The sequence below is a fragment of the Alosa sapidissima genome, chromosome 11, assembly GCF_018492685.1.
Source record: "Alosa sapidissima isolate fAloSap1 chromosome 11, fAloSap1.pri, whole genome shotgun sequence".
Lineage (NCBI taxonomy): Eukaryota > Metazoa > Chordata > Actinopteri > Clupeiformes > Clupeidae > Alosa > Alosa sapidissima.
In genome coordinates this window covers 22,116,427-22,129,322 of record NC_055967.1, presented here as the reverse complement: position 1 = coordinate 22,129,322, position 12,896 = coordinate 22,116,427, and the positions used below count along the sequence as shown (strand labels likewise).

General features: G+C 38.9%; 2 protein-coding genes across 2 annotated transcripts; both read right to left on the bottom strand.

The window, feature by feature from the left end:
- Positions 1-8,793: 8,793 nt before the first annotated feature.
- Positions 8,794-10,054, bottom strand: LOC121723741. Its single transcript, XM_042109797.1, has 2 exons — positions 9,174-10,054; positions 8,794-9,005 (listed from the first exon to the last, which is right to left on the bottom strand). Exons 1-2 carry the CDS (start codon positions 9,805-9,807, stop codon positions 8,860-8,862), a joined length of 780 nt encoding a protein of 259 aa, XP_041965731.1. The 5' UTR covers positions 9,808-10,054; the 3' UTR covers positions 8,794-8,859.
- A 1,613-nt stretch (positions 10,055-11,667) lies between these two features.
- LOC121723743 (stanniocalcin-like) lies at positions 11,668-12,662 on the bottom strand. The gene is made up of 2 exons (XM_042109798.1): positions 12,655-12,662; positions 11,668-12,433 (listed from the first exon to the last, which is right to left on the bottom strand). The coding sequence occupies exon 2, from the start codon at positions 12,403-12,405 to the stop codon at positions 12,145-12,147; it is 261 nt and encodes an 86-aa protein (XP_041965732.1). The 5' UTR covers positions 12,406-12,433; positions 12,655-12,662; the 3' UTR covers positions 11,668-12,144.
- Between the last annotated feature and the right edge of the window lie 234 nt (positions 12,663-12,896).

Genomic DNA, 12,896 nt, shown 5'->3' with positions numbered 1-12,896 from the left:
AAAAAAGCAGAAAAGTGCAATGTGAACAGTGTAGACAAGTAGTGCAGTGTGGACAGTATAGTATACAGTTAGACAAGTGACATGGTTCACAGTAGGGATATGTGCAGTGTATTAACAGTAACATTATACGAGCAGAATAAATATGGATATGCAGTATGGACAATGAAGACAGATGTGTACAGTATACAAGTATGTGCCGTGTATTAACAGTAACATTATAAGTGTAGTAAAAAAGTGTATGTGCAGTATTAACAGTATACACAGTACAGTTGACTAAGGAGCATAGTCTACAGTATGATAGCTTTAACATTATAGGAACAATAGAATAGGTATGTATAAGTGTAGTTACAGTACATTTGTAATATAAATAAATAAATAGAATGCTATGGGTGGGATAGGGTAGTGCCACCTCCTTGTTGTCCCTGTCAAGTAGTTCTTGGTCCATGGAAACTTGAAGCTATGGTGACACGCTCCACCTCAGTCCCGTTGATGAGAATGGGGGTGTGTGTGCCAGCCTTTGACTTCCTGTATAGTCCAAAATGTGTTGGTGTTGAGATCTTGTCATTGACCACACAAGAGACCTTCATTGCTTATGAATAATATTGAGAATTTGAGGACATGGTCAGATCTGGGGAAGGATACAAGAACATTTCTGCAGCATTGGAAATGCCCAAGAGCATGGTAGCCTCCATCATTCTCAAACTGAAAAGTTTAGAACAACCAACAGTCCTCCTAGATCTGGCCGCTCAGCCAAACTGAGTAATCTGGGACGAAGTGCCTTGTTCAGACAAGTAACCAAGGCCCCAATGATCACTAATGAGATCCAAAGTTCCTTTGTAAACATGGGAGAACCCTTACAGAATGACAAGGGTTGAATTCATTTAGGCACAGGTGGACTCCAATCAAGTTGTAGAAGCATCCCAAGGACCATTGATAGAAGTAGGATGCACCAGAGCTCAATTGCAAGCATCATATCAAAGGGTCTGAATGTAAATTAATAATTTTAGTCTTTAATTTTGTTTTTATAAATGTACAAAACACTCCAAATACCTAGATTGATGAAAAAAAAAAAAATTGAATCCATGGTGAGTCTGAAGCATAACAAAATGTGGAAAAATTGAAAGGGTCTGAAAACTTTCCGGTTGCACTGTATATGGGCCCAAGCTAAAACTGTCTGGTGTTTAGATCTATCAGAAATTGGCAATCTTTTAGGAAATCATGGACTTTGCATCCTCCAGGCTAAAGAGGAGAGGGATCGTCCAACTTGTAATTAGTGCACAGTTCAAAAGCCAGCATGATGGTATAGGAGTAGGGGTATAGTTGGGACGTAAAATGCAAATAAAAACAGAATGTGATCAACAAGTCTCATAAACCCATATTTAGCAGCAGAAAGGACATAGACAACATATCAAATTTTGAAAAGGAAAATTTTGACTATTTCACGGAAAATATATGTTCATTTTGAATTTGATGCCAGCAACATGTTTAAAATGTTTAGGAACTGAGGAAACCAGTTGCTAGAGTTTTGAGAATGAAATGTCGTCTCATTCCTGCCCAATATAGGATTGCAGTTGCTCAACAGTATGGCGTATTCTTAATCATGTTTTTTCATTTAATGGTGCACCTAATTTGACAGGTCTGGACTGCAGACAGGCTATTCGAGCACCTGGACACTTCCACTATGGAAAAATATTGTTTAAATATGTGCAGAATTCATTTTGGCATTGTTTTCCTAAAATATTCAAGGCCTTCCCTGGAAAAGACATTGCCTGGATGGCAGTATATGTTGCTCAAAACCTGTATACTGTACATCATTCAGAATTGATTGTGCCTTGCCAGATGTGCAAGAGGCCCATGCTGTAGGCACTAATGCACCTCCACACCGTCATAGATGTTGGGTTTCAAACTGACCACTAAAACAAGTTGGATATGTTGGATACTTGGATAGGCCCTCTCCTCTTTAGCCCAGATGAGTCCATGATTTACAAAAATAATTGCAAATTTTGATTGGTCTAACCACAGGACCTTTTTCCACGTTACCTCAGTCTATTTAAAACAAGCTCAGGCCCAGATAAGATGGTGGTATTTCTGTATCTATATACAATTTCCTCTTTGCATGGTGAAGTTTACTCTAGCATTTCTGAATTGAGTATCAAACTGCACACAGACAATGGTTATTATCAGAGGCTTTCCTGAGCCCATTCTTTACAGAAACAGGTCTGGTTTGGATGCAGTGCCATCTGAGGTCTAAAAGACCACGGCCATCCAATATCGTTCTTCAGCTCTATCCCGTTTGAAAAGAATTCTCTGGATTCTCTGAATATTTTTATAATTATATTATGTATTGAAGATGATGAACTTGCCAAATACTTCACAATTTCATGGTCAGAACCATTCAAATTACATTGTTTCATCATTGATCCACACAGGTTTACACAGAGTAATGTATAACCCTACAGTACATCTTGACTTCTTAGAGACCCTGCCTCTCTGGGATGCTCCATTTCATACCCAATCGTGTTGCCAGTTACCCTAATTAGTTATGAAACATTCCTCCTTTTGTTTTCTTTATCATTACACAACTTTTTCAGCATTTTCTTACCCTCTTCCCAAACTTTTTTTGAAACATGTTGCTGGTATCAAATTCATATACATATATTTTCCCTGAAATAGTCAAATTTGTAATTTTCAACATTTGGCCTTTTTGCAACTAAATATGAGTTTAAGAGATTTGCAGATTATTACATTCTGTTTTTATTCACATTTTACACAACGTCCCAACTTTTTCTGATTTGAGGTTGTATTGGGCAAGAATGAGACTTTTTACTCTCTAACACTCTCTTCCGTGCCCAGATGTAAATGTAAAAAGAAGATGCAGGAAAACAGTGGTGAAACAGCCTGTTGCAACTTTTTTGAAATGTGTTTCACATCAAATTCAAAATGGCCATATATTTTCCATAAAACAATACAATTCCTCAGTTTCAAAAGCTGATATGTTGTCTTTAGAGGGAGAGCAGATAGCTAACAAACGTTCAGAAAAAGTCCTGTTGGCAAATTTGAGGAAAAGTCGGTAAAGGGGCTATTTCACACAATTTGAGGGTGCTGAATTAAAATATTTTGGTTACCAAGCTCAATTTTGAGTTTTAAGCTTGCTAATTAGCATAAATCACATACTTTTTGGTTTTGCCATCAGATATCATAGGAATTGCAAAAAATAAGGCATTAATATACTCTTTATTATGTATCATATATGTTGTGGGACAGGACAGGAATTACCCCAATGACCCTCAAGTAGCAAATGAAAATAAGCTAAAATTAAAATATAAATTGAAATAATAACTAAAATTCAGTATGACATTTAGAAGCAAAATAGATTCCTTGATAATAAATTGATAGAATAGTAGGTGACTGCTCATTTTTCTGTAGAAAGTACTTTGTCACTAACTATTATGAACAGTTGTCAGTCTTTACAGAGGATTTACACTGTATTTTTTTGTAAAGGCGACTGTGCTTGCCTAGTTAAAACCTCTCACTGGTGCTCTTTCCTTTCATTCAAATCCCAGCCATGCAAAAAAATGGAAGAGTGTGCATGTTTGAGGGTTGCTGAAGAGTGCTATGGAGATTGCATTATTTTCAAAAAATGTAGATATCCTTTATAGTGCAACAAAAAGAACCATTCTCCAGTGCATCATTACTGCATATGATGCTGAAAGGGAAGTGGACCTAGGACAAATCCTCAGCTATGAACTGATTAATGTCCCTGTACTGTAGCTATTGCAGATAGCGATGGTTATTGGTGAAGTGGAAATAAGTCATCCTCACTCAAGTGCTGTCTAGCAATGTGGAATGTCCAGTAGTGATCACTGCAAAAACTGCTCATTCAACACTGGTAATAGATGCTCAAGATCTAGTTATGTCTTTAGGGCACCCATCTGACTGCAGCACATTTAAGAAGTATGCAGGAAAGTTTGTAAGAAACTTTTGTATTGTTATTTGGTATTTGTTATGTGGTAGCAAATGATGTTGACTATCAAAGAAATAGACCTAATGTAGGAATGCACACAGATATTGCAACAGATACGCTTAGGCCAATCCAAACTTTTCTCATCTGTTGTTCGTCGTTGGTGGAACACACTGCCAGTTCCTACAAGGGCAGGGTCATCCCTCTCCCTTTTCAAAAAACTCCTGAAGACCCAGCTCTTTAGAGAACATATCCTCTCATAGCACCACTTACAACAAGTCTTGCTGATCCTAGCACTTACCACCCGTCTTGAACTGACACTTAACTGTTTAAAAACAGCACTCACTGATGCATTTATTCTTACTGTACTCTACCGTTTTTAAATTGTCCTAAAATTGTTGAGAGAATTGCTTTAAAACTTAACTGTTACCATGTTGTTACAAGGATACAAGGAAGTTTATTGTCACATGCATATAGTTACTGGATGTAAGAAATGCAGTGAAATTATATCTGGTGTCAACCGGGGGGGGGGGGGGGGGGGTAAAAAGTGCAGTAGAAGAGGGGTTTAGTAGATTAAGTGGCAAGGGCTGCATAAGAAAGGTGGGGGAGGATTGGGATTGGGGGGGGGGGGCACCAACAAGGAGCACCCAAGAGCAACAGGGGCAAGGAAAAACTCCTGTGTGTGTGTGTGTGTTTTGACGTGTGATGAAATAAAATAAAAAATGTCTGTAGCATAGGGAGAGGGATATAAAAGTGCTAAAAGTCATGTAGGTGTGTGGGTGGGGGGGGGGGTCATGAGTGCTGAGGAGTGAAAGAGTGCAAAGTCAGTATAGTGTGAGTTCAGAGTTGGGAAATGTTTGAGAGTGCTGAGGAGTGAATGTGTGCAAAGTCAGTATAGTGTGAGTTCAGAGGTCGGATGGCCTGGGGATAAAAACTTCTGAGTCTCTCAGTTCTGGCTTTGTGACTAGGCGTCTTCTTGATTTCAGTGGTAGGAATAATCCATTGTTAGGATGAGAAGAGTCCTTCAGAATCTTTTGGGCTCTTAGGAGTGCTCTTCTGGAATAGATCTTGTAGAGCAGGGAGTAGGGCTGGGCGATAAAACGATAGCGATATGTATCGCAATAGACATATAATCGATATCAATAAAAAATGTGTTCGATAGAACATTCGATAACTAGAAAATGTAATTTCGAGGAAATTACCAGTGCATGAAAATATAAACATACTGTATATTAACATAAAATGCAAAACAAACTTTTATTCGATAACAGTTGGCAGAAGTCATAGTTGATAACAACTGACAGTTGAAATGGCTGAACAGTTAAATAGTTGAGTAGTTTAAATAGTTAAATTATTTAATAGTGAATTATTGTAGTGAGGACATTTATTTTGAAACAGTTGTGGGCAGAGGAAATAGTTGAACAGGATCTGTAGAGCCAGATTGTATGTTTAAAGCCTGAGACAGAGTATACAGTTTAAAAGTTAAATATACAGTAGATAGTGTAATGGATGTTGATAGACAGAAAGTTGAATGGATGTTGATAGGCAGATTGTTTAATGGATGTTGATGGGATAGTTTAATGGGTAGATGAGTGAATGGTTTGAAGAGGATGAATGGATAGAAAGTTGGATGGAATGTGCCTTATATCCTTGTATAATGGAGATACACAGAGAGAGTTGGCCTAATTGAGCAGAAAGCAGTTGATACAGGTGCAATCAGTTTAACTAGCTTTTTGATGGGACCTAGTAGAGCAGCTGGAAGTTGATACAGGTGCAAATTAAGTTAATTAGCCCATTATGATGTCATAGTCCCCATACAAAGTCTATGCAAGACCTGCTCAATAAAACAAGCGCCCTCTGTTTCATTTGTAGGTGACTATATCTAATGTAATTGTTGTTATGAACTGGATATTTGATGATTCTGTGAATACTGGATATGGGGCCCCCGTTGTACAATGCCTGCATACCACAAATAGTGCAATCATACAATCAATGAGAGCATGTGGTTATAAATTCTTTGATGCAACAGTTGCTTTTCTGGACCAGTGAGTGACATTTGGGTAAAAGTAGTACATTAAAAAGAAAATAATAATAATAATAATAATAATAATAATAATGGTAATAATAATAAGATCAGTAGAATAGATAAAGTTAAAAATAAATAAAATATAAAAATAAGAACATAAAATAAATGGAGTAAAACAGGTAAAATAGAGTAAACAGGATATATATATATATATATATATATATATATATATATATATATATATATATATATATATATAAGAGAAATAAATAACTAAAAGTAAGTGGTAGATAAAAAATCAAATAAAAAGGTCCCCATACAAAGTCTATGGGGAAAAATAAGCTTGTTTTTTTATTAATATCTCAAAAAGTATAAAGTTTACAAAAGTGAAAAATACATTCCTCAAGTCTCCTTTTCAAGACCTACGTTACAAAGTTTGAACGAAGTTTCTACGTTACACGGTTGAAGCTGAATTAGACGCAGAAATTTGGTGGGAAGAATAATAACTAGAAATGCAATTCCAAGGAATTACCAGTGCATGAAAATGCTAAAGTTGTGATGTAAAATATCATGTATAGTTAAAACAGATAATACAGAGATGGTTACTACGGTGATGCTAGGATAGACATGGTGGTTGCATTGCTTAATAAAAGTTGATAGTTTAAAAGTAGACTGTTTAAAAGCTGAATGTAGATAGTTTAAAAGTTGTTGATAGACAGTAGATAGTTTAAAAGTTGTTGATAGACAGCTAGTTTAATAGATAGTTTAATGATAGTTTAAAAGTAGACCGTTTAAAAGTTGAAGGTAAATAGTTTAAAAGTTGTTGACAGACTGGAAGTTGAATGAATGTTGATATTCAAATAGTTTAATGGCTGTGTATAGGTAGATATTTGACGATAACTGAAAGTTGGAATGGCTCTAATGTTTGCTAGCAGTTATGCTAAGATTTTTAACTATGCTAACCATGCTACTTAGCTAATGTTTTATAGCAGTGCTAGCAATGCTAACCTGCTAACCATGCTACTTAGCTAACGTTTTCTAGCAGTTTAATGAATGTTGATATTCAAATAGTTTAATGGTGATAACTGAAAGTTGGAATGGCTCTAATGTTTACTAGCAGTTATGCTAAGATTTTTAATTCTGCTAACCATGCTACTTAGCTAATGTTTTATAGCAGTGCTAGCAATGCTAACATGTTAACTATGTTAGCAATGCTAACTATGTTAACCATGTGACTTAGCTAACCAAGCTTATCATTTTAGTAGTTATGCTAACTATGCTAATTAGCATGCTAACAATGTTATATATATATATATAAGAGAAATAAATAACTAAAAGTAAGTGGTAGATAAAAAATCAAATAAAAAGGTAAAAAAAAAAGAGTGAGCCATTTGGGCAGAGGGGAAAAGGGACACACGCAAGACACAGGGGGCGGAATTACAGGTTGTTAAAAGCAAGAGAGAAGAGGTAAGTTTTTAAATTAGACTTAAAACTGGCAAGGGTAGTCGAGGACTTAATGTGGGGTGGAAGGGGATTCCATAAGTTTGGGCCAGCAACAGAGAAGGCCCGGTCACCTTTTGTTTTGAGACGTGTGCGGGGAACAGTGGTTTACACTGGTTTATATAACAATATAATATCATATTAAATTTCATCACACACTCAGCCAGCTTCATGTGCGCGGAACACACGGAATACAGCAGGAGTATGCCAAAGCCTTTACTGGTCTAAGGCATTGGTTCCCAAAGACTGGGTCGCAGGAGATTTTATTTGGGTCGCCAGCACAATGTATGTTGTGTAATAGGCCTACCATTAAGCCAGGAAAGCTAACAGTTTTCTATTAGGATCTAGTTTGTTAACTACAGTCACGGCACAACAGTATGTGCAATTTTGCATTTAGAATAGCTCTGAAACTGGGGGGCGAACGTGTCACAGAGGGTACAGCGTGGACATCTCACTCACAAAATGAAACATTTCTGTGGGGCGCCTGCCATGGACCTTGCAGTTGCAAAATGCAAGGGACATGAATCAGCCTTTTTGAACAAACATTAACGGACACCATCTCTTTAGCTTGACCGATTAAAACCTAGTTACCAAAAAAAAAAAAGTAAAGGTTAGCTTCAATGTTACCGTTATTTCCCAACTATTAGCTGAGGTTTATACATTGATTTTGCAAAATTTCTTCAGCTATGAGGTTAATACACGGGGGCAGTTAATATGGTATTAATAAGGTTTTGTTTTAAGTACAAACCGCACAATATTTCACAGCGCCAAACCTGCACTCCACATACCCCCCTGGAGTCGGTATCAACGCTATTTATATAATTAGACTGTGTGTGTGTGCACAGTACAGCTAATACACAGGAAATTACTGTCAATGTACTTTTCATAAAACAAATAAAAAACATAGCGGGATCATACGTCCCCACCTGGTCCTACGGTCATTAGGTTGCAGAATTATATTTGAATTATATTTATTAGCAGCTTTTGTAGTTCCTTTTTGGTCTTCTTTTTGTTTTTGTTTTTAGTTTCATCCATGTCCTCATCAGTGTTTAAAAAGTCGTAAAGTTATATTCTCCATTCTAGAGGTTGAATTTGGTTAAGATGATGTTCAGTAATAATTCATTCTGTAATAATTTAGCATTTTTGCATACTGGACTTGAATCTTAACAGATAATACATTTTATAAAACAAATAAAAGCATAGAGGGATCATACGTTCCCATCTGGTCCTACAAGTCATTAGGTTGCAGAATTATATTTGAGAAATGAATAGAGGAGAAACAGTGAAGATCACCAGAAGTCTGGCTTCTGGTTTTGGTTTTATTGATTGTTGGTAATGGTCCTTGTCCTTGTCAGCCGTCTGCTGCTGGGTCCTACCACACAAAACCTCCTCCCAGGGATGGAGCTATTGTGAATTTGTAGGGCACTCCAGAAACAGGCCTCCCGTTCCTCCTCCTCTTTCCTGTCTCCAGCGTCTGGCCTCCATGCTCTCTGTTTCTCTTCCTTTTCATTTCTCTTTCTGAAATGAAACAAATTGGAGGAGCATTTTATTAAAATTAACTGCTCAACCATTTTTATGTTCTATATGTTAGCTCACTTTTTACATAGCCCACTTATTGCTCAAGTTGGGTTTTGGTGATGCAAGGCTACTTCTTACACCCAATGTGAGCAGATATATTCTACTTACCCAGAGTCGAGACCACTTTAAACAGGAGACTGTCGAGCACGGCATCTTCTCGTTCATATCTCTCTGATACTTCCAACTGTTTATCCAAGAATGTGTCCAGATCATCTAGGACATTTAGGACATCTTCAGGGATATCCATGGGCATAGTGATTAGTGATTTCTCTTCGTAAACTTGGTTGTCCAGGTCAGTTTTGCCGTGCTCAGCCTCCTTCAGCTCATTTATTAGGAACCTTTGTAGTTCAATTTTTCTCTTCATTTTGTTTTTCTTTGTAGTCACATCCATGTCCTCATCACTGTAAATTCTCAAAGCCTCCAGTTCATTCAGAGCAGATAGGACATGCTCGGGGATATCCATGGGCATAGTGAACCCGTCTTCGTAAGCCCTGTTGTCCAGTCTTTTTTTGTCGTGCTCAATCTTCTTCAGCTCCTTTATGAGGAGCTTTTGTAATTCCTTTTTGATCTTCTTTTTGTTTTTCTTTTTAGTCTCATCCACGTGCCCATCAATGTTCACTCCCAAAGCTTCCAGTTCTCTTTTTAGCTCTACCAGTCCGTATTTTTTGACACATTTCTTAATTTTTTTGCCTTCATCCTGCCATGCTGCCAGGCAGCAGGCTAAGAACCAGCAGAACCGCATTTAAATAAGATTGCCAGAAATCACAGTTTGAACATCAAATTATCCACAAATCTGAAACCAGCCAACTACACACTCAACTCAAGCAAAAGTGAACAAAAAATTCCAGTTTACCCTATGTTCTATGGCATCATGTTGTTGCCTAGCCACCTTTGTGATCCCATACGGAATGGTTTGATGCAAGACTATTGTTAGTTAGCATCATTCAATGGAATCTTTGGAATCATTGAGTCTCTCTTGACTCTTTTATACAAGGATACAAGGAAGTTTATTGCATATAGTTACTGGAAGTAAGAAATGCAGTGAAATTATGTCTGGTGTCAGCCTATTTGTGCAAAGTGGGGGGGTAAAAAGTGCAGTAGAAGAGGGGTTTAGTAGATTAAGGCCTAGTCCACACGTACCAAACCGATCTTTTTTTCCTCCGTCTTCCCTGGAACCGTATCAAGAATATTTGTGTCCAAACGGATCCATCTCAACACGACCCAACACGTTACTTCATACCCCAGGCCTATAGGTGGCACTGTGTCTTTACAGAAATTCACCAAAACTTGCAAAACTTGCACTTTAAAAACAGACAGGCTACGGCAAAATGGTTAGTGCAAGGAAACCAGAATTGTTTGTGTGGACTGATGGTGAACTGTCAACTGTAAAACTAATAAACTTTATTTTACGGTTTATGAAGGGTGCAGTCCCGTCCTTTATTTGGCTAACGCAGGTAGGCCTACTAATCACCTTTACTTTCTTTGGTTGTAGGATAGTCCGTGATTCACATTAGTTTTGGCTATCACCGCAATTAGGCTACTAAACGCAAGGCTTACCCAAGTTCTAGGCTATTCTGTCGCCACATTTATAATATTGCTATAAAACCTTCGTTAGTAACAGTCAATACTTTTGCCTGCATCAAATCGTGCATTCGCATTCAGTGTGCTACCATCGGCTTAACGTGAGTTCTAAGCGTCTTTGTATGCTTATATCTGATTTCACTCGACTGTGAATGCATGTATATATGTTGTAAGACATGTAAAATAAATGAATGACACTGGCACTACGCACAAATTAATGTAGCCTAAACTTACACCGCACTTTCCTAATAACTTAAGTTCTCTCGCGTCACTGACAGTATATAGCTAGAATGCATAAAAAAACAGTGTTCAGTCCACCAAGTCATAAGCTATCGGCGCTGCGCAGCATCAGTTGTGATATTTATCTTAACGGAGTGTAATCGTAGGTAATGTCACGTATGAAAACTAGTATTGTTAGGCAATACTATAAGTGCAAGTCCAGGGCAGCTGAGGTGTGGCGATGACATCATCGATACGCAAGCAGGATGTGCGGTTTCGCTGTCTAAACGAACTCAATCGGGCTACGGTTTCAGATTTCTCCACTCTGGGACCAGGTTTCAGAAAAGTGCGGTTTCGGGCAATGCGTTTACAGGATTCGTTTGGACGCTCGGCCAAGACGAAGCAAAACCTCTGCGTTTAACCTAAAAAGCGTCTCCGTGTGGACAGGCCCTAAGTGGCAAAGGCTGCATAAGAAAGGTGGGGGAGGATTGGAATTGGGGGGGGCACCCAAGAGCAACAGGGGCAAGGAAAAACTCCCTTACCAAGGAAGAAACCTTGGGCAGATCCACGGCTCAAGGGGCTAACCCAACTGCCAGGGGTCTTGGTGTGTGTGTTGGGGGGATGACAGGGGAGATGGGATAGTGTGCTGTGTATGTGGGGAGAGGGCAGTGTGCATTATGTGTGTTGGAGAAGCTTCCTCATGAGACAATGTGCTGTGTATGTAGGGGAGAGGGGGGGGGGGGGGGCAGTGTACTGCAAGTATGGTGAAGGGACTTACTATTGCAAGCAGAGTACTGTATGTATGATGTATGTGAGTGATGAAGATGTGTGTGTGGGCGGGAGGGGAGTGTAGCAGTGACTGTGTGTGTGTGTGTAGTGTGTGTGTGGGTAGGTGGGGGCAGTGTGCAGTGTAAATCCAACAGTAATGGCTTACTGTGGGGGAATCAAACACAAATGAATGCATCCACTTAATGCAGTAAAGTGCTCTATGTTGATGTAGCTTCACATTACTATATTCTTCAGATGTTCTGCAGATTTAGATGCTATATTTGAGATAGTAATCTTGTTCATCTGTGCTTGAAGGCTGCATTAATACATTACTTGATTGTTTTTGTAAATGGGAAGACTGCAGCAGAAGTGTGCATAATGACAAAAGTGAGAAACTGCATTCTGAGAATGTGTGTGTGTATGTTTGTGTGTGTGTGTGTGTGTGTGGAGGTGACCTCATGTATGTATGCATCTTATGGAGGCCTATGCCATCACAAAGCCTTCCTCAGAGTTAGGGACTCTCCTCGATGGAGAGCTTCTTGGCGAACAGGTGAGTGGGGTCGCGGGTGCGCAGGCTGGGCTGGATCTTGAACATGGGGGCCATGGCCCAGCGGTAGCCTCCACGCCCTTCCATGCCTGCGTGGCCGCCGGCGGACACGTCGGAGGGGCAGGACTTGGTCTGCAGCAGCTGGAAGAGGATGTACATGTCGGGGCCGAGGCGGGACATCAGGCCGGCGCGCACAGTCGCCACGGTGTCCTCGTCGCACTCCATTAAGCTTTGCAGGAGAGTGCTGTAATACCTACGACAAACGCAATACAGAAATGCAATCATGTATGACGTGTTTTTTGTAACACTGTTTCCCAATTTATCACACCAATGTGTAGTATTATTGAAGAGACCCCAAAATCACTACTCTTTGTGATGAATGTAACATTAACTGCAGTGTTTTTAAATTTGTGGAGAAACTATTGTTTTATGTAACTCCTACTGAGGAAAAAAGGATCTCAGGTGAAGAAGTACCTGTTAGGGAAATGGGGGGTGGGGGGGCAGAAAGGCTAGGCAATCAAGGACATTGGTAGATGGAGGAGAAATCAAAAATAATAAATAAAAAGTTCTATGGAGATGTGCAAAAGTTGGAGAAAGTCAGATATGTGGTGTGTGTGTGTGTGTGTTTTGACGTGTGATGAAATAAGAAAATAAATAACGTGTGATGAAATAAGGTCTGTAGCATAGGGTGAGGTGTAAAAGTGCTAAAAGTCTTG